General features: G+C 43.9%; 1 protein-coding gene across 4 annotated transcripts; it reads left to right on the top strand.

Annotated features, from left to right (window-relative positions):
- Positions 1-1082: 1082 nt before the first annotated feature.
- Positions 1083-25926, top strand: E2F3 (E2F transcription factor 3). 4 transcript variants are annotated; one of them, XM_081919255.1, is made up of 7 exons: positions 1083-1817; positions 14760-14871; positions 16486-16705; positions 19108-19268; positions 19863-19975; positions 21662-21797; positions 23566-25926. In XM_081919255.1, exons 1-7 carry the CDS (start codon positions 1098-1100, stop codon positions 23829-23831), a joined length of 1728 nt encoding a protein of 575 aa, XP_081775381.1. In that variant the 5' UTR covers positions 1083-1097; the 3' UTR covers positions 23832-25926. The 4 variants fall into 4 exon arrangements, with proteins under 4 accessions (XP_081775381.1, XP_081775383.1, XP_081775384.1 ...); XM_081919257.1 differs by lacking the exon at positions 1083-1817 and adding an exon at positions 2528-2751; XM_081919258.1 differs by lacking the exon at positions 1083-1817 and adding an exon at positions 13180-14190.
- Positions 25927-26558: the final 632 nt, after the last annotated feature.

Below are 26558 nucleotides of genomic sequence, written 5' to 3'. Positions count from 1 at the left end.
GATCTAGGGTTTCTAGACTTCAGGCTGAGTCCCAGGCCTATGGTTGGTTTGAGCAATCTGAAAAGCCTTAGCAGGAGATGGAGAAGTTAAGCAAGCAAAATCAAAAGGGTTTAATAAATTAGCAATAGTTCTAATTACTTTTCAACGTGACCTGTTCAGTGCAGTATTCTCCAGACTACCAAATTCAATGCAAGGGAATATGGTCACAACACTTTTTCTCTGTACAAAATGCCTATGAAAGAACATTCGGGATAAAATGAAAATAACTTATATTACAATGGACAGAAAAGAAGAGGTTCACATCATCTGGGGAAGTAGATTCTGGAATGTAAAAGGGTATGTTCAAACAATATTTGTTTATAATTAAAACAACAACAGCTGTCATTTGGATCACTTCCTGTCTTGGGTAAATAATTGCATATCTGTTTCAAAGGATCATAGAATTGTAGAGTTGGAAGGCACACGCCAAGGGTCATCTAGTCCAACCCCTCGCACTGCAGCAATGGAAACAAGAGTTACTAGGCTACATTCATTTTCATAACACCTGGCAAGTCTAGACAAGACTTATTTACAGCACTGTCATATACATATAATGTTAAGATCCCTGAGTTCAATGGGACTCAGTCTCAGATACTTGGCTAATACCGCCGATCAAACTTATTCGAAGTACTGTATGTCTCATTGAAATCAGTGCTTACTTCTGCAAACAGGTCTAAGACCGCGCTATAAAATGTAATATCTGACGAGTTCTGAGTTCTCTCATTCACTCACTTGTGAGACCAATTTCGCTGGCCTTCAGCCAGGCACCTGCGGGCATTTCCTGCCTTTTCCAAGCTCGGGAACGCGCGCAGCTCAGCGCCAGCAGGAGGTGGAGGGAAAGCAGTCAGCCCGGCGTACGGAATCCCAGCCGCTCAGAAGGGAATCCCCCGAAGCCGCAGCCAATGGACAAGCACTATGCAAAACAGGGCAACCCCGCGCCTTCGCAGCCCAATGAGGAGCTGGCAAAGTCCAGAAGCCCCTCGCGATTGGAAGGCCCGGCCGAAAGAGCAAACCAATGAGACGGCGCTGCAGGCTCGGCGTGGCGAGGGGGCCTGGCTATGCAAATCCGATTTGAAAAGCGGGCGGGAAATCTGAGTTTCGCGGGAGGCTCTTGGCGCGTAACCCTTCTCCCTTCCCTTCATTCATTGTCAGCGGCAGCCGCCGCCGCTGCTTCCTGGAGCCATTTTCCAGGCAGCCCCAGCGCGCGGCAGCGGCCGGGCTCCATCCGTGGCATCTGCCCGCCGCGCGGGCTCGCTCGCTCTCGCGACGACGCCTCCGGCAGCCGCAGACCCCCCGCTACCCCCGGCCCGGACCATTTTGAGTCCGGCGCGGGCATCGAGCGGCGAAAGAGCCCGGCAGGCCGGGCGGGGGGCGGCGGCGGCGGAGCAGCGCCAAGGGTGGGAGGAGACTCCGCTCGGGGCGCAGGCAGACCCACAAGGGGAAGGATGCGGAGGAGAGCACTGCAGCCGCACGCCCTCGCTGCTCGCCCGCCCTCGGCTCCCATGGACTCCGCGGCGGCGGCGGCCTCCGCGGTGGCCGTCAGCTTCCCTGCTCGCTTCGCTCCCGCCGCTGCTTTCCTCCAGATCCGCAGCAGTTCCGGGGCATCCGCGCTGGGGGCGCCTTGGGTCTCCTGCTTTCCCGGGGCGGCGGACGGCGGGGCAGAGGGCGCCCGGCCCAGTCTCGTGGGCAGCGGCAGCGCCTTGTGCTGCACCCCGCACGGGCCCGTCGGACGGACGGTGTTGCTGCAGCCCGCCCTGGAAAGTGCAGGCCGACCCTCGGTAAATGCCTCCCTCCCTCCCCAATCTTGTGCACGTCTGGCGGGGCTCAGTCCTCCTCCCACACCGGGGTGTGGGGGTGGGGTGGGAGAGGAAGCCCGCCTGCCTTGGATCGCTCTGTTTTGCTAGAAACTTTATTACTGTATTATGATTATTATTATTTCCTGGCCCCTCCTGGCGCAGGGTGGGTTCTTGCGGGCCGGGATTGTGGGGGGAGGGAAGCGATCAGAGTCTCCCCCACCCGGTGCAAAAAACACGCAGGGGGGCCGCGGGTGCCGTTCCCTTAAGGAAGAGGGTCGGGGGGGGGAGGTGTCTCTTGCGCCCGTCTCCCCCCTCAATTTCTGCTGGCTGGAACAAAGAGAGCGTAGCAGAGGCCGGTGCTGCAAGTGGCGTGCTTGCCGGACTGGGACACCCGCGACATCGGTGCGCGGGGCACGGGACCTCGGCTCTTGTGTGCGGCTGCACTGGAGGGGGCGGTCGTGGGGAGGGGGCGCGCGATCCGGCTGCCCCCCCTTCCCTGGGGGCGGCGGGTGGGGTTCAGGGTCTGCCTCGGCAGCATGGCCGTGGGGGAAGGGGGAGGCTCTCTGTCCCGCTGGTCTCCTTTTCGCTTCACCCCCGGACTCGGCGGCGGTGACGTTTCGCACACGTGCGCCGAGGCCGCGTCTGTGACTGGGAGCCGGGCGAAGGAGGGAGAGGGAAGGAGGGGGGCGCGGAGCCGAGCGGGGGGAGGGGGACACACAAACGCGCGCACACACACACGCTCCTTCTTCCTCTGGCCTGGGCAACCGCGCAGCGCAGCGCACACCCGGACACACAACAGCGCGCGTGTGCCCGGGTCTCTGCCTTCCTCCCTCTCTCGCACACGCGGCCCTTCCTGCTTCTCAACTCTGGGAGCTGCCGGGGGGCACCGCTAGGCTTGGAAATGCCCCTGCAGCAGGTAGGCTGGGGGAGGGGGGCGTGTGGGCTCTTTGGGGGTGCGGTGGGGGGGGGGTCGGGCACTTTCAGAACTGGCCGCCCACTGAAGGAACTGTCTTTCATTTTCCCGGCAGAGTTTCTCAAAATTCAAGCACTGTCCTTTTCCTGGGGGGGGGGGAACATTAAAGTTGGGGTGCTAGGTTATATTTAAAAAGTACCCCCTCACCTCCCCCCCCATCTTGCCCCGCGACTGGAATGACCGTGGGGTCACCCTCCCCGCCCCTGAATGCGGTGTTTTCCTTCCTGTGGCTGAGCTGAGTTGGGCCTCTGCCTGTCACTGGAGATGACTCCCTGAAAGTTGGGACGGTTCAAGTAACTGCTTCAGGCCACCGTTGCCTGAGTGCCGCTTCATGTTTGAAATGACTTCAGGGCTTGGGTGTGGGGTCAGGGTGTGTGGGGTGAGCTTGGGTCAGTGTGGGGTTTCAAACTGAAACTTCCACTTGTCTTGTTTCCAACTCTTCTTCTCCCCCTCCTTCCTGTTAAGTATAATTCGATTATAATTTCTTTACTGATAAGGTGGTGGAAGGGTGATCTCTGTGAGGAATGGAATGTTTTTCCCCCCTTTAAGTTGGAAAAACCCTCTTGTGTTAGGCTTATAAACTGTGGGAATGTGGTTTGTAGGCTACAGAATAATTAAGTTACTGCACCCTCTCGACTTCTCCTCTGAAGCTGTTCCTGGAGGCCTTTTTGTACCTGTTTGTTATAACCTATAAACTTTCCACAGGAGTTGGTAGTTCAGAAACAAAATGAAGTTTGGATATACAAGTGGCAGTGGGGAGATAAGAGGCAGGAACAGAACCCCATTTTTCTTGCTGTGTAAGGAAATGTAGGCCTGCAAAATAGGACACAGCCATAAAATGGGGAAGCTGCTAGGTGTGGTCTTCAACTTTGGGGCAGCCCTATTTTGGGCCTTTCTGGACCAGAAGGCCTTTTCTGTTTGTTGAATTTTGGGCCTTTCTATGGGTATTGTCAGGTAGCTAAGTAGGCTTACACTGATAGGTTTGAAAGGAGTGCTTGACAGTATGTATGCATGCTTGTGGGAATGACCTTTCTTGCCCCAATCACCATGACATTGTTTGGATGATGTAGGATACCACACCACTTATTTTGTATGATCTAACATTTGAACCTTTCTTTTTTAGGCTGAGGCTTATACCCACAACATGACTGTTGCCTTGATCATCTCTGTTTTGTTTTTTGTCTTGGCTGTTCGCTCAGTTGAGAGAAGGCATATAGCCAACTGACAGGATTGGAGGGTAGGGGAAGAGAAAGAGAAAGACAACCCAAATTTCAACTCCTTTTAAATAAAGTGAATGGTTCCATCTTTCTTCCCATTATCAGCCTTCAAATCAGATTATTAAAATAATCAAACAAATGCCATCTCACCACTATGGCAATTCAGGGTTAAATGTGCAGTAAGAATTAAAATGTATGTATGAATCACATTAAAATGGCCTAATGGACACTTTCTGTAAATTGGAGAGTGTTAATATAAGCTTTTGTCATATGAAGCATGCTCTCTAAGGGATTTGGGATGGTGAGATAAGGCTTTAAATCTTGATGACATCAAGCCAGGCATCTGCCATAGTGCAGATATATTTCATGTACTACCAAATGGTATTGAATCTGGAAAACTGATCGCCCAATTGTCTTTCATAGTATTGGTCCCATAGAAACTCTGCCTGTCTGTCAAGTAGCAGATGATTACTTGTGTTGTGAAGAAAGCCTATTTGTAATATGATGGTTGTGTGGTTTTCAATGAGAAGAACAGTCTGTTCTTATTCCAGTGGTAGTGTCTACAAGTATAGATATTAGAATGATTTAACACATGTGCAAATCCTTGTTCTACCACTAATTCTGCTCACAAATGGGTTGTCTGTTGCTGAGAGCAGATTCTGTGATCTAGGCCCTTGCCCGTGGTGACTGGGCACTCCAGTACATCACAGTGAAGGTTAATGATTTATCAACTAATATGAACTATAATATAGAATTATTTTTTCTGCCTTTTCTATATTGTGGCGGGCATTAACGTCCAAAATGTATACCGGGGGGGGGGGGGGAGCACACCATAGTGTTTCTAGTGACAGTTTATAGTTGATTTCGTGCTCTACAAATACACAGACTTTGGAAAGTAAGAGTCTGAAACAAACTATGGGCAAGTAGATGGTTGTATTCATATCACTTCCTGGATACGGAAGAGCAGTACTTGTACAAATAGGACATGTATTGGAATACACATTGAAAGAGGGTACTATCTAACTGCATTGCTTTCACTGGGATGCTTATTTGTACCCGTGTTTCGGGTGCAAGTAGTCATGCCTATGTATCTTTCTTTCTTTCTTTCTTTAGAATCTGATTACGCGTTGGATCAGGGGAAGGAACTACTATGATCCTGTGACAATTTCAGATTTTAAACTCTGAATAAACTAAATACAGGCATAGTTTATATTCTCTTAAATCAAGATACACATTTAGAGCTGTGCCAGCAGTTTGTATTCCTCTATAACTTGAAGCTTGCTGTGTAGTGGAAAAATGAATATTTGAGCGCTATCTGCAAATACTGCTTAGGATGTTAAAAATCAGCTTTGCTAGACAGTTTCACACAATGTTACTAGTTTGTGGCATATCAACTGGCATATCATGGGGGTGGGGGCAGAAGAATTAAATCCCAAATTCTGCAAAGCCTACTTTGCCTTGTTGCATAGTGAAAATGCTTGTAGCCCATCATGGAAGTGGCTAAGGCTTGAATTAAACTAATACATAACTCGTAAGAACCTGGAGAAAAGGGACCTTTGGTTATATCATGGCCTCTTACAGAATCTTTTAAGTAGGATTTCTGATCATCTCAGATAATTTCAATATAATTTTGATATAAATGGAAAAGTTAGATATAAGATCTGTGCCTAAGTGATTAAGATCTGAGAGCTGTGAAGGTTAATGATTAACAGTGCAATCCTAACAAATTCTTCTTAAAAGTACTATTTACTTCATTTGGGCTACTTCCAGGTAAGTGAGGTAAGATTGTGGCCTTTTATTCTTTAGGGCAGTTCAACCTAACCATAACCTCCCACATAAAAGTTTTCTGTGAGCAAGTAGGTCTCTCTTAGGTCTGATGCCCGAGATTATTGTTTCCAATAGTGGTTTGATTCTCTGGCAGAATTTGAGTTGTGGATTCCTAAGAACGGCAAGGTATGTTACGGCTTCTTAACTGGATGAGCATTCATATGTTAGTAGGTGTACTAGGATTGTGAAGTAGCCTGTTTTAGAAAAACAACCCAAGCAAGGTATCTGGGTAAGATGGGGATGAGACATAACCTATTCAAAGAAATAGAAACAAAATTCTGATAGTGATGGAAGGTGCATTTGCTCTAAAATGGACAAGAAAACAAACAAGGGTTGAGAGAAGTGGTTATAAAATACTGGCCCCAGTTCAGAGAAAGCTAGTTGTGCCTTGTTTAAATTGATGGGACTTGTTAGACTGAAGTCCTGTACACACTTGTCTGGGTGTAAGCCCTGTCTGAGTTGACAGGCATAGGATTGCACTGTTCACTACTCAGTGGGGGGGATGAACTTGTGTATTGGGGTACACTGCCTGTGCAGCTTGCTGTCTTATCCTGATCATGTTAACAAAAAGTAAAATCAGTGGTGCTTCATATGAATTAAATTTTCCTTAAGACTGGACCATTCGTATTTCTTAAGTAGCGTCTTAAAGTGAAGTAGGTTTGAACTGATTTGGGGAATTGGACACTGAGATAATTAGTGCTTTGAATGCTTTACTTTAAATTAGGGCTCTCTTTTTGGTCCAGATGAGGTGATTCTATGATTCAGATACCATCTATCTAATTGGCCTCCCTGCCAATTTAGATACAATGACTGAACTGGAGGCCCTTCGACTGACTTCAGGTCCAGTGTTGGACCATTTCGATCGGATACTCCCTACTGATGTGGATAGATTCCTCCAAGTTGGTAGGCCCACCACCTGCCTCCTTGATCTGTGCCTGTCTTGGCTGATTAGGGAGTGTCCAGATGTTGCGCGGACCCCCCTGGTTGAAATTATCAATTTGTCCCTTGACACGGGGACATTCCCAGGGGAACTGAAGGAAGCAGTGGTGTGTCCACTCTTAAAGAAAACTTCATTAGATCTCTTAGACCTATCCAATTACCGCCCAGTTTCAAATCTTCCATACCTGGGTAAGGTAATTGAGAGAGCGGTTGCTGAACAGCTTGGTAGGTTTCTGGAGGAACCATCGGCATTAGATCCATTTCAGTCCGGTTTCCGTCCTGGTTTTGGGACGGAGACGGCTCTGGTTGCCCTAACAGATGATCTCCGTAGACAACTGGATCGAGGCGGGTCAGGACTGCTGATCCTTTTAGATTTGTCAGCAGCCTTTGACATGGTCGATCATGATCTTCTGGACCACCGCCTTGCAGACGTGGGGATACAGGGCATAGCCATAACTGGTTGTGCTCTTTTATCTCTAGTGTCGGGGTGGCACTAGGGAGGGAAATGTCGTCGCGCCACTCCTTGGTGTGTAGAGTGCCGCAGGGCGCAGTTCTCTCCCTGATGCTTTTTAACATCTTTATGCGTCCCCTTGCCCAGATTATCCTGAGCTTTGGGCTGGGCTGTCACCAATATGTTGATGACACTCAGCTCTATCTGCTGATGGATGGCCACACCGACTCGGCCCCTTACACACTCACCAGATGCTTGGAAGCTGTGGCTGGATGGTTTCGTGGGAGCCGATTGAAACTAAATCCTTCGAAGACAGAGGTCCTATGGCTAGGTCGGGATGGCATGGGGATGAGGGACCAACTCCCTTCTCTTGCAGGGGCCCAATTAGTGCCATTGCCTTCCGTTAAGAGTTTGGGTATAATCCTTGACGCCTCCCTTTCCATGGAGGCGCAAGTTACAGCAACAGCCAAGGCGACATTTTTCCACCTTCGCCGCATCAAGCAGTTGGTCCCTTACCTTTCCCACCCCAACCTGGCCACAGTCATCCATGCGACGGTCATCTCCAGGCTTGACTACTGTAATTCGCTCTACATGGGGCTGCCCTTGAAGCTGTCCCAGAAACTCCAGCGGGTACAGAATGCTGCAGCGAGGCTCCTCACGGGGTCTCTGCCATGGGAGCATATTCACCCAGTGCTTTTCAAGCTGCACTGGCTCCCGGTGGAGTACAGGGTCAGATTTAAAGTGCTGCTTTTGACCTTTAAAGCCCTTCACGGCCTAGGACCCTCGTACCTACGGGACCGCCTCTCCTGGTATGCCCCACGGAGAGCCTCAAGGTCCATAAATAACAACACCCTAGTGGTCCCAGGCCCTAAAGAAGTTAGATTGGCTTCAACCAGAGCCAGGGCCTTTTCAACTCTGGCTCCGGCCTGGTGGAACGCTCTGCCTCATGAGACCAGGGCCCTGCAGGATCTGATTTCTTTCTGCAGGGCCTGTAAGACAGAGTTGTTCCGCCTGGCCTTTGGCTTGGAGCCAATTTGATTCCCTCCGTCCCTCTCTTTCTTTTTTCTTTTCCTTCTCCTCCTGCGATGAGGCTACATTTTAATATTTTAATGTTCCATTATTTTAATGTTGTATTTTATTTTTGTTTTTAAGTTGTAATCATTCATCTTGTTTTTATTATTGCTTGTAAGCTGCTCTGAGCCCGGCCTTGGCTGGGGAGGGCGGGGTATAAATAAAAAATTATTATTATTATTATTATTATTATTATTATTATTATTATTATTATTATCTACAGCAGGGCTGGCTGACACAGTGCCATCCAGATGTTGCTGAACTCCCATCAACTCTAACCATTGCCTACGAGGACAGGGGATAATTGATTTGGAGTTTGACAACATCTGGAAGGCACTGCATTGACTACCCTTCATCTGCAGGATGGTAAATATTCCAGTCTTTTTAAAGGCAGCTAATTGCTTTTAACAGAAACATACTCCTGAGTCCTGTGGCCCATTGACGTTAACTACAGGGAGTGTGGCTTAGTGCATGTCTAAAGTGACACACTGGGTTTGTTTCCAAATGGAAATGCATATCCCCCTCTACTCCTAAAATGTGTCTGGATTTAGAGGAAACTGGATATTACAAGTGAAATGATGGTGAAAAAGAGCAGTTAATGAGAGTATGTTTAAAAGATAAGCAGCTCACCAAGGAATGGCAGTGAATCCATTAGTAATTTTGGATTGTGAGAGGGATAGAAGCAGCATACAAATTGATCATTTTCATTATCTTCCTACCTGAACATTTAATACAATCTTGCAAAAAAAAAAAAAGATGAATTTTTCTCTTGAGTAGGGGTTTGCATGTCATAGAGCTGTTCTACCGCCTGCATTTCAGGAGAGTTTGAAACACACACACAGTGTGAGAGTGTGTTTTTCAGAGTATAGCTGTCTGCAACAGCAAAAATGAAGCTTTTGGTGAATCACTTAGAACAGGCTTCCTCAATCTTGGTCCTCCAGATGTTTTTGACCTACAACTCCGATGATCCCTAGCTAGCAAGACCAGTGGTGAGGGATGATGGGAATTGTAGTCCAAAACATCTGGAGGGCCGAGGTTGAGGAAGCCTGACTTTAAAAATCACCTTTTCCGACCTGATCGGCAAAGGTGATCTCTCTTTTTCTGTTTAAAATGCTGTTTATATGATCTGCTCTTTGAAATATTTAGGAGTGTCTCAAAGCACAATCTTACATCTTTAAAATGAAGGCTGCTTTTACAAAGGACTTCGGCATTTAAAAAACAGCAACCCACATGCTCTTCAACTGTAAAGCCATTATCAAGATAGTACTTTGGAGATTATTGCTGAGGGGAGGGTGACAGTAAAGTTCTTGCTTCTGAAATATTCTCCACATTCAGCAACTCCACACCTGGATTGCTATGTTCGACCTCGGCTGTCGGAGGCAGCTGCTGGGAATCACAAGTGGCCAAAGTGCTATTGCGCTCAGGTCCTATTTGACAGACCACTGTGAGAACAGGATGCTGGACTGGATCAGGCCCACTGACCTGTCCTAGCAGGACTCTACTTAACATTCTTTTAAAAGGTTTATTGAAAGCATGAGACCATAATTTTTAACATTTATGCTTATTAGTATTGGAGTAGTTTTCATGTAAGCCAGTCATTCAAGCTATGCTCTTAAATGTTTGGGGGAAAATGATGAAATCAGGAGTTTAGGAACATTTGTGTTTCTGGAAAGGAATATTCTGCTTTGATTGCTTTATATGGAAATAACTTGTCATTTGCAAAAGGGGTACTCCATTATAAACATATTTAGCCTATGTCTGCTTCTCATGTTAGGTTTTGCACTCTAAGCGGACTCCCAAATACAAAATACATGCATGCTGAATTACTGGTAGTTGTAAAGGCATGTCTATGTATAATTCCTTTTTTAAATCTTGACAGCACACAGAAGCAAAATCTCCCATTAACTCTGGTTTCCCATTTAGTTCAGACCAAGAAATTTATGGTTAAAAGCTTCAGAACAATGCAGGATATGGAGCAATGCTGTGAAGTTGGCTTCATACCCAGGCTTGTCAAAAAGCCATTAACCATGGTTTCCTGCTCCAGAAGGGCACCATGGTCAATGGTGCCAAAAGCTGCTGAGAAACCAATGGAAACCAACAGTTCACGCTTAAATAAAACCAAATTCCCATCTTCTTGCTATTTTTCTCCCCATATTTTACTCTCCCCATTGCTGGTATGCAATTTATGAAAAGGGGAGCTAAAGCTTCAAGCAAACACTGTTAACTATGTTTTATTCATGAATTATGTTGGTGGCTGAAAAACACAGATGCAGTTCTGTGTGATTTTCAAATAACTTGATTTACAGAAAGTGCCCTAAGCCTGCAATCCTATGCAAACTTATTTCTCAGTAGATGGGTATAAGATTATGATATAAAACTGTGAAACTTGCAATTTAGAACGAGGGTTTCCATATGAGTCATGCTAGTGCAGCTGCAAAGGTTAGGTTACATGTTCTTGGAAGTCACTGGTAACCATTCTGTACTTAAAATGGTTTCTGTGATATTTCAGAAGCCATTTCAGGTTGTTTTTTTGGGTTGCCACCTTATGGAAGATGTCAGCATCCAGCTGTCTTTTCCAAACTTCAGGTTAGCTTGTAATGACTGAAGTAGAAAAGTCAACAGGCTTAATACCCTTATTTATATGTTTACACGTTAACCGTAAGACCAGGATCCAAAGAGCTCACTGGCCACCTTCAGATATCTGCCAAACTATAGTTTAGTGTGACTAGAACAAGCCTCAGCTGGCCTTGGGGACTTCTTTTTGACCAAGGAGACACTTGGGTGCTTTTGATTATGTTGCTCTTCAACCACAACATGTATCATCCCAACTGTGGTTACTGTTAACTGATGAAAACACAGCACCTTTTAAAGTACATCATATATTTAAAGGTAAAGGGGCCCCTGACCATTAGGTCCAGTTGTGACTGACTCTGTGGTAAGTGACTCATCTTGCTTTATTGGCCGAGGGAGCCGGTGTACAGCTTCCAGGTCATGTGGCCAGCATGACTAAGCATCTTCTGGCGATCCAGAGCAGCACACGGAAACGCTGTTTACCTTCCCGCCGGAGTGGTTCCTATTTATCTACTTGCACTTTGACGTGCTTTCAAACTGCTAGGTTGGCAGGAGCAGGGACCGAGCAACGGGAGCTCACCCCGTCGCGGGGATTTGAACTGCTGACCTTCTGATCGGCAAGCCCTAGGCTCTGTGGTTTAGACCCATATCAAATATTTGTGTGAAATATATATTGGCTTGAATTCTAACCTAACAGTTTGTTAATTGGTGGAGGGTGTTGGCCATTGTAGAAGGCATGGATGTCTCTAGGTACGTGCTCACCTCAAGTAATTCTTGTAGTTTTCAACATCTGAATTGTTGCAGACCAAGATCTTTCAGGAAATAAGTGGCTGCTGAGATTGTGACTGCTATGTACAAGACTTGCCTATTTGCATTTTCAATTTGCAGCTGAAGGTGCTGTTTGAGTTATTATTAAATCTCCCCCCCCCCCCGCTCACACAAACACATATCTTGAGGCAGGTTGCAGCAGATCCATGATTTACTTTTAAATTCTGTGCCCAATAACTACCAGAAAAAGAAGCCCACATAACAAAGCTGAAACCCTTTCAATCTTCCAATGCCTACCCCATCATATAAATCCAAATCTAACAGCCAGCTCAAAAGTTTTACGGCTTCTTCTGTAAGAGGCTGAAGATTGATGCACTTCAAAGGAGACAAAATTACACAGTTGTGGAAACAACCCCAAAGAGTCTGCTGTACTGTTGTATACATACCTGAAACCAAAATGGACTGTGCCAATAAATATGAATGGGGTGTGGATTTCCTTAAATTCTGCAGTAGTGGGCCAGTCATTCTCACAGCCCTTGCTTCGAGATATTTAAAGCAGGGGTGGTAACTGTGGCTCACCAGATGTTAATTGGACTACAACTCCCTTTGGTCCCAACTGGCATGGCCAGCGGTTAGGGATGATGGGGGAGCTGCAGTCCACACACATCTTGGGAGTTGCAGATTTCAAACCCTTTTCTAAATGCCCTCATTTTAATGGCGGTGCTCATGCCAATATATAAGTGGGTGTGTGGTGGAAAGATATGTTGAGTGTCAAATTAGTGGGGGACCTATCTCTGAACTAACCTAACATGAACTACCGTATTTTTTGCTCTATAGGACTCACTTTTTCCCTCCTCAAAAGTAAGAGGAAATGTGTGTGCGTCTTATGGAGCGAATGCAGGCTGCGCAGCTATCCCAGAAGCCAGAACAGCAAGAGGGATTGCTGCTTTCACTGCGCAGCGATCCCTCTTGCTGTTCTGGCTTCTGAGATTCAGAATATTTTTTTCCTTTTGGTCCTCCTCCAAAAACTAGGTGCGTCTTGTGGTCTGGTGCGTCTTATAGAGCGAAAAATACGGTATATTTCATAGTACATACTTTATAAGTAAGCTTAACTTTCATGGTGGTTCTTTGGAAATTTCCTACTTGAACATGTTTTCTGTTAGAATGCTGTTACAATGGATGCCTTCAGTTAAGTCAAATGTTAGGGCTTTGCAGTAGAAGTGTTAATATAGCCCACAAAGACAGACGACTAAAGGGATGCATCAGATTAATATGGTGACCACAGAAGTATGTTAAGATATAAAGAGCTGTCTTTATATCAAATCTTACCCAACACTAGGAATGGATTTTCAAGATCTTGGGCACCAGCTTAGGTCTACAGGTCAACATTACAGTGGTACTTCGGGTTAAGAACTCAATTCGTTCTGCAGGTCTGTTCTGAACCTGAAACTGTTCTTAACCTGAAGCACCACTTTAGCTAATGGGGCCGGCGCGCCAGCGCTGCATGATTTCTGTTCTTATCCTGAAGCAAAGTTCTTAACCTGAGGTAATATTTCTGGGTTAGTGGAGTCTGTAAACTGAAGCGTATGTAACCTGAAATACCACTGTATTTCAACCAGATGTTTAAGGAACTAAACTTGATTCCATTTTCTTGCAAAGCATGTATTCTTCTCTGAGCTGTTGCTCCTTTTTTGCCCATATTTCTCAAAAAGTTTCATTTTTAGTGAATCAAAACATGGTGGCAAGTTTGGAGCTCGGTTTTGTGGGAAAACTCTTAGTCCCCAAAGACTTAAGAGTAAGATGACTGAAATGTTTTGGTAGTATTTCAAAGCTGTTCTCACCCCATCTATGGTTACCACCATAAAAAAAGGATTGAAATAGCAATGAGTCTCATTAGGCAATTTTACAAAGTTTATGGTGCCAAACCTCATATTGTCTGCATGTGTGTTGCGTTTGACAAATGTCGCCACTGTGGAAGTGAACTTTGCTACTGAGGTCCGTGAAAATGTTAGTCTGTCTGATATTCTAGGTCAAATGAAAAACCTAGAATGTCTTACAACATTTGTTTCTAGCTAACAGCATTCAGTTAACCTATGTTGGCCATTTTTTTGGTTTTCTGACAAATTAAAATAATCACGATTATAATAAAACGCAGGAAATAAATAAAATGCACACCACAGAATTCATTGAATAGAGTTGAGGCTACCATCTAAAACTTGGCTTGTTATAACATAGTGAATAAGGAAGACATAGTGAACATAGATACTGTTCTATAACTGGATAATTTTACTTGGCAAAACAACTGTACTTGCATGATTTGGAAATACTGCTAAAGTCAGCCCCTACAGTTGTCACGATGCCCACAGAACTTTATCTGTAGCTGCCACATTAGAACTTCAAGCTATCTGCATGTAGAGGATGCCTGGTGTGGTATACTAGGAAGTTATATATTTGGAAGAAGAGTTTAGCAGAAGCAACTTTAGGTTGTGTAGCAAAGCATTGATGCAGACTAAGTAACCCAGTTAGAATGCAAGAATGGTGGGTTATTCGCTTAGCTGCTGAATCTTGTTTGTGATCCAGGGCAGACAGTTGAAGGACATAGGAAGGGTGAAAGCTGTCTTGCTATGGCACTAGGAAAGGAGGAGATAGTGAACTATTTGCTTCAGCTGCATAATGAGAAGGTGGGGAAAACTTTGCGATCACAGTCTTTGTTTTGGGGGCCTCAGATCCTAGCCTCATGATGTGCCAGTTGCATGAGACGTCTGCATATTCTTGCATTGCAGGGTTTGGACTAGATGATTCTCAGGGTCCCTTCCAACTCTATAGTTCTATGATTCTATGCCCTAATCAATGCAGGAATATGCAGGCTTTCAACTTGAAGCACATGTGAGTTTCTATGTTACAGAACACCATTAAGAAGGAACCTATGGGGGGGTATCTGCAACAAAATAAAAGCATTCTATTATATCTACAGGCACCTAAGAAGTTGAGAAAGATACATGGATTTCCTGGCTCACCTCCTGACTATAATAATTTCTAGGTCCTGTAAGCACAACTTCATCTTATAAGGTTGATTTTGCTCTTTATGAGAACTGCTCTTTTGACAGGCAAAGCGAAGACTGGAACTGGGAGGAAGCGGACAGCAGTTTCTGGCTGAAGGACTAAGAACGCCGAAGGGGAAAGGGAGAGCTGCAACTAGAAGTCCAGATAGTCCCAAAAGTAAGGAACATTTTTGGTTAACTGTGTTACAAAGAGCTTCCAAGCATTATGTTACCGTACTAGATTTTGAATCACTGCTCCTTGCCAATGCATTCAGTGTGTTCTCAGGTACCCTTCATGGTTGTTTTTGCTCTGACTAAAATTATCAGCCCCTGTCTCACATTGCAGTTTTGTTCTACCATGTATGCAGGATCAGGGGTGTGGAAGCTGTGGCTCCCCAGATATGCTTATACTCCCTATCAGCCCCAGAGAGCATGGCTGGTGGTCAGGGTTGATGGGAGTTGTAGTCCAATCCAACTGTACAAGTCTGTGATTCTACAGTGGTGCCCCGCAAGACGAACGCCTCGCAAGACGAAAAACCCGCTAGACGAAAGGGTTTTCCGTTTTGGAGGCGCTTCGCAAAACGAATTTCCTTATGGGGTTGCTTCGCAAGACCAAAAAAATCTTGCATCCCCCCGCAGGTTTTTTCTGCTTTTTTCGTCCTTTTCTTAAGCTGCTAAGCCGCTTATCAGCTGTTCCGCTGATAAGTCGCTTAACAGCTGATCGCTGGAAGCCGCTTGACAGCTGTAGCGCTAATCCGCTAAGCTGTCAATGGGCTTGCTTCGCAAGACAAAAAAACCGCTAGACGAAGAGAATCGCGGAACGGATTATTTTCGTCTTGCGAGGCACCACTGTATCTCAAAGTATCTGGAGGGCCACAGGTACTGCTATTGAGCTAGATCTTAGTCGTCTTCGTGTGTTCTCTAGCTTGTAGAAAGTGAACATGTGAGGGTAGGGGATAGCAGATGAAAGTGAGCTAGTTTTATGCACATACATGTGGGTTGACTTTGCAATTGCCCTCCATGACTTGGATGGAAATCTTCTGAAGTGGTGGCTACCTGTCCCCTCATGTTCTAGAATTGGGGAAAATCAAGGTTATTGCCAACAAAGAAAGGCTTGACATTCATCTTGCATTGAGTGAGTTCTAGCCGCTTGCTTCACTCCCTTGCTTTTGAGGTCTTCAGTAGGACTGTTGCTTGGAAACTGCCTAGTACAAGTAAGGGAACTTTTGTCTCCATCATAGACTGAGCCTTCTGAATAACCGTGCCCGCCATGTTGCTTCTGATTTATATGTGCAAATTATTTTGAAGGTGAATGCAGATTTTTTAAAAAGCTGCTCTTGGTGCTACAATGCAGGATACACACATTCAAAATAAATGCATAAAATGTTAAGAGTTACATTGAACGTCACAACAGAGAGGTATTGGTCGTGACTGGAGGATGGCTGAACCGAGGCAACTGTTTTTAAAGCTTCTGTTAGCTTGTTATTTACAAGCTGGTGACGCACAAAATCACGAAGCACTTTCTACCTTTCTCTTACATACAAAGTTATACCTCCAGTTTATTCACACAGTCTTTTCTTTATACAATAGATATGGCTTGAAAGTTAGCATGTCTCGAGAAAAGCAATGGAAAAAGGTGCTTGAGCCTAGCTGCTCTATGGATGAATAATTTTGAACTGGCTCTGAGTGGTCCCATGTACAGTTCACACAATTACTCCCAATTACTCAGAAGGTTTAAAAAAGAGTTTTAATGCCAGCTTCATAACCATCATGAATTTAATTTTTCTTCAAGCTCCCAAATCCCCTTCAGAAAAGACGCGATACGATACATCGCTGGGTCTTCTCACCAAGAAGTTTGTTCAGCTTCTGAGCCAGTCCCCCGACGGTGTCGTAGATTTGAACAAAGCAGCAGAAGTCCTTAAGGTACAAAAAAGGAGGATTTATGACATCACCAATGTCCTGGAAGGCATTCACCTCATTAAAAAAAAATCCAAGAACAACATTCAGTGGATGTAAGTATCTTAGTGCTATATTCTTGTTGCCTACATGACGGCCTTGCACTTTCACATTTCATTTTCACAAAAGTATTTTGTATGCTGGAGGATAACAAGAGTTATTCCACTAAGCTTTACTCAGAGTAGGCCTACTAAAATCAATGAACACCACTAAGTTAAATCTACTCTGAGTAAAACATAGTTGACTACCAACCAGGGAAATTTAATCCTGCCATTCATGGAGGTATGTTATGACGTGGTCTGACTGTGTGTGTTTGGATTGGCTGTAGGTCAAGGCCACATATCACATGAAATGCATTGGGAAAGGGAATGGTGGCTTGCAAACCACTGCCCATAATACTTGGTCAAATGAGGCTTATTCAGAGGCACTGTCCCTTTGCTTCTCAGGTGCTGTGGACAAACATGTTTTACTTATGAGCTGCTTGGATTCCTCTGGCTACCAGTGGAGACAGACAACTGAATTCTGATGTGCCCAAAGTGATTCAGCTACATTCTCATGGCTTACTCAAACATCTAGAAATATCATGTAGCACAGCCCTTTTCTCAATAGAGTATTTTGGCGTGTGGTTGGTGGCATTATATTTTCACGTTTCTTTAAAAAATAAAATAAACTTCTCTGTATATAGAAATCGGCATATTATGGGAAGTGAGCCCTCTACTCTCCTTATCCACTAGCTTTCCACGGCTGGGGACTTACCTGCCTAGGGAAAAAACAAAGAAATATATATTTTTTCACTTGTAATACAGAGCTACAGACCAGAAAGGGATCAGATTTTGCATGTTTAAGCTTCTGCTTAAATAATGCACATGAAGCATTTTGAGCTGTGGTCAGGGACAATTTGGGTCACATCCATACCATACATATGAAAAGCACATTTATGCCACACAGTCATGGCTACCCCCAAAGAATCATGGGAAATACAGTTTGCCTCCAGAGAGCCATTTTAGCACTCTTAGCAAACTACGGTTCCCAGGATTCTTTGGGGAAAGCCATGAGATGTCTATGCATGGTGCAGGTGTGAGTTTAGACACCACCAGCTCAAGTACACAGGTTACGCCAGCAGTACTGTTGAGAGAGAAACTCAATCAGTTCCTCTTGCATAGGAAGCATATGAAGGCAAGGGAACATCGTGGGATGTAGGAATGCAAGATGTTGCCTTCTCCCCCACGCCGCCCAATAACAATTTGCTTGTTCTGAAGCTTGAGCATAGCCTCAGTAGAAATTTGGTTTTAATACAGTGGTGGATATTTGGGGGTGAGCTTGGAAAAGTGGCTTGCCCGACAGCTACATAATGAGTTCACGACTGAGTTGAAATTTGAACCAGAAGTTTCCAGTTCATAGCCATGTACTTCCCATTAAATGAGATGAACTTTAAATTTGATCCAGATATGGATCCAGATACATTCAACTTGAGAATTTTGATACTTGGTGGTATTGATCTCTTGGCAAAAAGGTACTTTGCAGCACATGTGCATTTCTTATGTGCTTTGACTTAATTCTTCTAAAACAGGGAATATAATGGTTGGACTAAGAAGTGAGTATCAATTTTTTTTCTTAGTCTGAAACTCTTATCATGGGGTCCTGCTTGGACTTGGGTCCAAGTGGAGAAGCACCCCACTATCCACTACCCAAAGGTCCGGAAGAGGCTCTCCCCCCCCCCACATTTCTTACTATATAATGAAATTGCAAGAATGTAATCATGCTACAGTTCACATGGCTGCACTGTTTATAGGAAAGTGGGAGGTGCTTCAGAGAGTATGTTAGCAAGCAGCTCTCTGAAGCACCTCCCACCCTCCTTTAAAAGGGTTTGGGAGTAAAGTGTGCTGTGAAGGAAGTGTGCAGCTTGGGGGGTTGGGCTGGGTGTAAAGGAAGGAGGGCTTGGCCAGGTGTGGGGGAAGTTGGGGTTAGTGAGCAGAGCAAGCAGGAGCAGCAGCTCTTTGTTATTAATAACTATGTGCAAACACTGAATCTTAAAAGTAAACGACAAAAACAAATGGAACTAGAGAGCGTTTTCAAACATGCAGCAAGAGTCACTGCCACTAAAAGAAAGTTATGCCCAAAATGCCATTAGTAAATGGTGTTTTGTTATATTTGCACATCAGGTAAGGCACACCATCCTTCCAGAAGGAGGAATGAGATAATCATGGGTGGAATCTAGAAATCCCTCTGTATATGTATGGAATAAAGTGAAACAATGTTTTTAAAAAGAGATCTTGTTAAGCGTCGCCTCTTGCCAGCTTGCTTTGATGTGCTAGTTTTTCAGACGATGCGACTTGCCAAATCCTCAGCACTCAGCTTCTTCTGAACTGAATAGTCACATGAAGTTTTAAGAGAAACTCTTGTCTGGACCGGGGAACTTTAGGAATGCCTGTGAAGTGTCTGTTCACTTGTCTTGTAGGGGCTGCAGTCTGTCGGACTTTGGGGGCATGTTGGCACACTGTCAAGGCTTGTCCAAGGAGGTGGCAGAACTCAACCAGGAAGAGCAAAAGTTGGACGAGTTGATACAAAGCTGCTCTCTTGACCTAAAGCTACTAAGAGAAGATTCTGAGAATCGGAGATATCCTTTTATATCAGATAGGCTGAACTCATTTGGGAAATCTTAACATTTCTCTAATGGCTAGGGGTAGTGGATTGTATTGGTGGTATTAATGATATACTGCAGCAGGCATGATGCTTACTTATAGCTATTCTGATAATTTTAAATCGCATGTAAGTAAGCGGTTTTAAACTGTTTTCATTGTGTAACCTGCCATGGGACCTTTGGGTGAAGCGTGGGTAATAAATAAATTATAATAATAATATTTTTCAAACTACGACTGATGTTCTGCAGTAGCAGCTCACTTCAACACTGTTTGGATTCTAGTTAATACAAGACTGATTTGTTGGTGTAATTTCTAAAAACCTTACAAATTATTTCATAATCAAAAAATGTGAAGTATAGCCAAGAAATCTCAACAGATCGCTCCTCGCTTTGTCCAGCTTCAGGGCTGTTTCAGCTTCATTCTTATTTACTTTTTAAATTTAGTATTAGAAGTAGGGAGAGAGCAGCTAACGGTAGCCTTGATGGGGGAACAGTGTAAGAATATTTACTTTAGTGTGCTGATACACGTGACTGAAGGCTGCTTCTGAACAATTCTTTAACAAAGTTTACATTAGCTTATGTTAGATACGAAGACATTCAAGAAATAAGTAGCCTTAAAGACCAAACTGTCATACTTGTGAAAGCTCCTCCAGAAACAAAACTTGAAGTGCCTGACCCAATAGAGGTAAGAATAAAATGCTTATGGTTTTTCTTCTGTAAGTCAATCTTACACAATGTGTAACATTTGCAGTGGTCATATACCATATTTATGCATAAGCTTTACTGAATGGGATCATTTTTCTATATGGCAATAAAAATGCTAATGGGCAGTCTTCTAATTTTTTAGTTTCTGGAACCTGGGAGATCATTCTTCTATGCCTCTCTTTCCTTCTGACTACTAGATCTTGGTTAATGCTGTCTCATTTATCTTTTTTGGCTCGTTCTGTTCCCTGAGAAGTTGGTCTGCTACCACCGCCTCTGATTATTTCACTCATTGTAGTGTTTGTGCCTTGTGTCTTGCTGTTTCTTACACTGACTTTCCACCCTGTACTACTTAATCTAATTTGATTTTTTTAAAAAAAATATTGGCTTTTCCACCTTCTAAGACAGCAATGAGGAACCTCTGGCCCGCCAAACCTCCCAGTTTGGTCCACCAGGCCATTTTGGACAGGCCAGACACCCCTGCCGTTAACATTCGTTTATTTTTCATTCACCATTTTACTGCTATGCTGCTTTTCCACAAAAAAGAATCAAAGTGGCTTACAACAAAGGGGGGGAAATAGTACTGTACACTTCAAAATCAACCATTGCAAGAACCGCTGCATGTAGGGGGAGGGGGAACCAGTTACAGATTGCAAGCAACAGGAGCAAAGCATAGCAAACAGGTCTGCAAACAACTACCCCTCTAAGAAGTCTTCAGCTGGGCAATTTGGAATGGGCAGCAAGCAGAGGGGTGCTGTTGGTGCCATGGTCCTGGGCCCAATTTTGAGAAGGGATGCAAACAGGTGCCCCCACAGCAGGCTCCTTAATTGAAGCCTGACTCTGCGGCAGAAGGAACTGTGCTTTGGCTGCGGCACTTGCGCCTGGCGCAGCTCTGCGGGACCCAGGTCAGGCCTGACCCAGGGAATGAGAGCAGGTGAGTGGGCGGCAATGCTGCTACTCACCCTCCTTGACTGCGAGGCACCTCCTGCCTGGCTGCAGCACCTCCGCTGCCAGGACAGACAGGAGAGTGGGCAGCAGCTTCCCTGCCCCTCTCCTAACCCTGAACTGTGACCTGTGGAGGGCGCCCTCTGCTCCCTGAACCCCTTGGGGGCGTGTCCCGCATGCCCGCCCTGGGCAGCGCAGGCATACGCTCCGCTGCTGGCCTGTTTAGCATTAGCAGTATATTTTGATGGACCAATTCTCTATTGGTTTGTAAGCTTTCAACCTATGCAGGGCTTTTCCTTAGGTTAGGCTACCGTCTTATACATACTTTCCTAGAAGTAAATCCTAGTGAGGTTACTAGTACTTACTTCTGCGTAGGCATGCACAGACTTGCACTGTTAGTATATTAAGAGTGAAATGGATTGTGAGGTTGCATATGAAGTACTTTAATATGTTGTCCTGAGACAAAGGTTGATGTTCAGGAAGAGAATGTGCCATCCATTGATTCCTTACGCATGATTTTTATATCATTTGTAAATGAATAGCAGTCTCACCTGCATGATTAAATGTGCACAGACCCTTGCAGAAACATGTTACTCTTCCACACAAAACTGACTTTGATTAGCACCCTGGACCTTATAAAAATGAACCATAAATCTCCAGCAGCTGCTTATAGCATTTTGTTGGCAGAAGACATATTGAAAATGGGGATATTTTGTCTTTGCAGAATAAGCTGATACACTTATCTAGTACCCAGGGGCCTATTGAAGTTTACTTGTGTCCAGAAGAAACAGATTACCACAGTCCAATGAAAACGCAAGATCAGGATCATAATGGAAATATCTCAAGAAATGTTTCCAAAGGTAACATTTTACCTTTTAAAATTGTATTGACCAAGTATAATTAAAGGGAAAGCGTAATTCAGTCTGTTCAGTTAATAAATGATGTGCTGAATGCTAGATTTCTTTAGACTAAAGGAAGTATGAATGCAACGGGGGGGGGGTGTACCTTCCCCCTCTACATTGTCATACTTTATTCAGAATATAGCCTTGATTGTAAGTACTTCCATGCTCTGAGCTTGCCATCTAGGTTGGTGGATGTGGGAAATCATGGACCATAAACTAATTCTGCTGTGCATGTACACTCATGCATGTACATGTTAAGGCTATCACTATGAGCTGTCTATTTATGCATGATAGGTAATGTCATTTATGAATTATCTCTTGTCACTTAAAAGTGATGGCTATTTTTGTCTGTTGTAAGAGACATGCTCTGTCAAGTTCCAAAACTCTTGTGATGCTCAGAGCATGTGAGGCAGAGCAAATAAGGGAAAGAGGATAGATGAGTTTTCCATAGCTCAGAAGGTGGCTTTTGGCTGGTGGGACAGGAAGGAATGTCACTACTTGCATTTGCCACAAGTTGCAGCCGTTGCTTCTTCGAGGGCCAGGCAACTATCTACTGGGTCTGCTCTTACCTGCTCTTCATAGCTGTCGACGTTTCCCTTTTTTAAGGGAAATTCCCTTATTCCAAATAGGATTCCTCGCAAGAAAAGGGAAAAGTTGACAGCAATGCCGCTCTTCCCAGGACAGGTTACAAGAATGTAAACATGCAGTATTAAAAGCAGACAACACAATTTACAATCAGAAGAATGCTTCTCCTGCTCCAACCCTCCTCTCTTAGCAGGATGGAGAACTGGTGTGTGGGGAGATAATGTCCGTATGTTGCAAGAGGGGGAGAGTTAAGGGCTAAAGACCTCCCCACCATCACCCGGGTGTATCTTGCCAATAAAATGTCATCCCTATTTGGGAAGGCATTCCTTTTGCAGCAATTACTCCAAATAGCTGCTGGTTGAAAAAGATAGTGTTAACTTTAGCTGTGCCTGTTGACGTTCGCCTTGTCCTTGCTTTCAGTTTTAGCCTGGCTGCTTTACGTACAACCATCGTCTGATAACTTTATTTTCATATATCTCCAGAATAATTGTTATTTGGTTGTTTTGGGTCCACCTCTTGGCCACTAAGATAGAAGGCTGTGTGTGTAACATTCAGCATTGAGAAATGAAACTTCTTTCTTTTTATAAAAGATCACATGAGACTTGGTATTGTATCCAGTGGTAGTTCTACTCAGAGTAGACCCATGGAAATTTAAGGACACGGCTGACTTGGTTTCATTCATTCAGTAGGACTACTTTGAACAAATACAAACTTTAAAACCCATTTGTTACACTAGCATGGTCAAAAGACCAAATAGCTGTGCTGACTTCTCCAGTGGCATCTTGAGATGAACTCTGCACCTGATAGAAACAACCACCAGGAATTATTCCCACACCCCAGAGATCACCATTTTGTGCACCCCTGCTCCTCATGTGTTAAAGGTCACCCCTGTTCTGCACTGAACACAGCCAAAGGGAGGGAAAGACTTGTATCCCAATCATTCTGATGCATTTTTATTGCTCGGAGCAACTTACCCACTTTTTAAATTGTTTTGTCTACCAAGATAAGCTGTGTAGAGACAGCAACAATAGACTTTGAAGGGAAAGGCAGAGGGGGGAACACTGACATGCATTAATATTGTAAAATCGTGTGTGCAACCCTCTTACGTGTTTTTAAAAAATAATGCTATTTCTTGAAACAGATTTGATTTCTGATAACTCGGGAAGTCTTGACTGTTCAGTAACTACAGCAACCATCTCCCCATTGGCCTCTCCAACCAACCTTCTGCAGCAGACAGAGGACCAAATTGCATCAGGTTTTGAAGGGCCATTTGTAAGCTTGCTGCCGCCTCTACTTCATGAAGACTATTTGATCAGTCTTGGCGAAGAGGAGGGTATTAGCGACCTCTTTGATTCTTACGATTTTGAAAAATTGCCAGCATTGGTAGATGAATTTTTATGCAGCTGATTATCCCTTGTGTCTCTTCTCCCCCTCTCTGCAGCCCCCACATATTTTTAAAATGAAACCAGAGTACCTGCTGTCATTCCATGTTCTCTGTTCTCTTACCTCTTAATCCTTGTCCCATTTCAATATCATAATTTGGAATGCTTGATAGTTGGGAAAAAATAATTCTAGAATAGTGCAAACACAGAACTGCAGACTTTCTCATCAGAGTTACCTCAATCCCATGTTCTGGTAGCTACTGGTTTTAGCAAAGTACAGAAGGATGAAATCTGAAATGGAGGAATGATTATACTTTCTTGTGTCTACAAGCTTTGTGAAGGGCTGAAGAACAGTTTTAGTCACACATAGCAATTCTTTATATTTCAACTGTGCCTTCCGTAGAGTGTGTGTCTTGAGTCTTCAATTTGTATGTTCCGTCATAGTAATTGCAAAAAAGTGCAAAATACAGAAAGATGTGAGATGGACTTCTTCCAAAGCTTTTGTGGAATGTTTGAAATCTTCTCCATGCCTCTATCTTGGAGGAGTTTTTATATAAAAATGTATTGCAGTTCTAAATAAAACAAACTAATGGTGGCCCAAGTCCAACACAGCATACCTGGGACAGCGAGGGTCACACCCCTAACTAACCTTTTGAAAACTGAAGTTCTGTAGACCAGCTGTTTAACAGAGAGAGGAGGAGAGTGGACAGGGTAAATTGAATCCAGCTCCTTGGTCTCCCTCCTGGACAGTCAGTTGATGGGATTTCACTACCCCCAAAGAGCTACACGCGCACACCCTCATGTGTTGGACAAGGCTGGGAATTGTACACATTTCTGTGAAGTTGTCCACCCACTTTGTGGAATACTTGTGTGGAAATCTGCTTCCACGTGCCTGTAACCTTTAGCTGGATCAGGGTGACCATTTTGCCATAGGAACTAGAAATGTAAAAATTCTGTACGTGAGGAAGTCACTTGTTAAATATGAAATAAAAACACACACGTTAAGTTTCATGGTCCGCAGTGTGCAATAGAACTGGTACGTAAACATTTTGTGGTACGAAGTGGGGCTTTGTGTTAAGTGCCTACTAGAGTTGCACTGTGGGCTTCTTCCTGTAAGGGATACTATTTATGCCAAGCTTCACTTATTCAGAACACTGTGTTTATTTTAGTGGATTAGTTGCCTCTGCTTCCAATTTTGGGAGTTGATACAAAGCTGACATTTCTCCCAAAGTGTAAATAACATATACCTGTCAGTACTCTCTCTAGTGAATTTTAATTTATAACACTTTGCTGGTTTAGGGTATGTGTTCTGAAACTAATACAATTCATACATCTTACACACAGTTGTGTAAAATGTTGCCACTTTAGATGAATTAGCAGTTTGTATTTTTTCTATCTGATGATTAATAAATTAGTAGAATGTTTGTTTTAAATATATATGTGCGGATTTTCTGGTACCACTGATATGCTGCTATAAACACTCACAATTTAAATGGCTGAGTAACAGTATGAAAGCTGTATGAGTGAGCCTTGGAATATAATTGTGTGAAAAAGGCAACACATTAAGAACTGTTAAACAGTGTTAAGTGTGTTTGTGTACAAACATGTGCATAGTTATTCCATTGATTATTTAAGTTGTATGTTCTTAAACTTTAGTCATCTAACAGTTTTGTACAATAGGAATGAATTTGTAAAACCTGCCAGAATATTTTATAGCTGGTTTGTAATTTCTTGAAAAATCTTACTGTGGGTCTGTAAATAAAATAGAGTATTTAAAGTTTGTCTTGTGGAGAAGAAGTAAAAGCGCTGTGAGCATGAACACTTTGGTGGTATGAAGGGGATCTCTGTGGGTAGAATGAAAAAAAAAGGGGACTCTAATGTTGTATGCTGTTTTGTACAATTTACATACTTCCCCAATGTGTGAGCAAAATACTAACCTTAATATACCTTTGAATAGTATGCTAGTTCTACAAATCTGTAAAATAATGTAAAAACAAAACAACCAAACAGCTTTGCATTTATAAAGATAACCTGTTCTAGCTGTGATATTGACTCTTCAAATGTATGTACCTGACAGATTTTTTTATGGTAATCAATAAAGCTTTATATCGGTATATAAATTCTTCAGCATTATGGTTACATTTCCTCCCCAGCTACAGCAGTGGCTTTGGCAAAGCATTGTATTACCAGTGAAGGTATCTTCAGGAGCCATGAGCAAAATGTACCATAGCTGCACAGTGGTTGGGCTGCCCTGCTTTCCTAACACAAAGATTGGGTATAAACTGGGGCTGCTCATGGTTGTTTGACGGTATGAATAACAGTAATCATCTCAAGGTGTTGTACGATAAAAACAGCAACATACAGTTAAAAACACAAAAAGCGATACATTTAAACAAAACTCAGCAACGCAAAATACATACTCATTTCCCATTTATCCAGCCAGGAAAGTATTGAAGCAAAAGTGTCTTCAGTCATTCTATTTCACAGAACAGGCAGCCACCCACCCTAAAAACCCTGCTCTTGAGCTACTGTGGCTCCTACGATTTTTGAAGTCCTGCAAACTAGGATCAGGGGCTTTTCCAGGTAGTTTAGGGCCTTATGCTAGTACAACACCCTAGAAGATTGGCAGCCAGTGCAAAACTTAAAAGAAAGGTATGTGCTAGTGGTAGTTTGTCTCCCACGAGCAACAGCTGCTGTGTTTTGCACCAGCTGCAGACTTCAGTTCAATCCCAAATCCGAGGAAAAAGGCAGA

This window comes from Podarcis melisellensis (assembly GCF_964234715.1).
Source record: "Podarcis melisellensis genome assembly, chromosome: 7".
NCBI classification, from domain to species: Eukaryota; Metazoa; Chordata; class Lepidosauria; order Squamata; family Lacertidae; genus Podarcis; species Podarcis melisellensis.
Note: the sequence above shows the minus strand (reverse complement) of the source record. Positions and strands in the feature narration are given on the sequence as shown.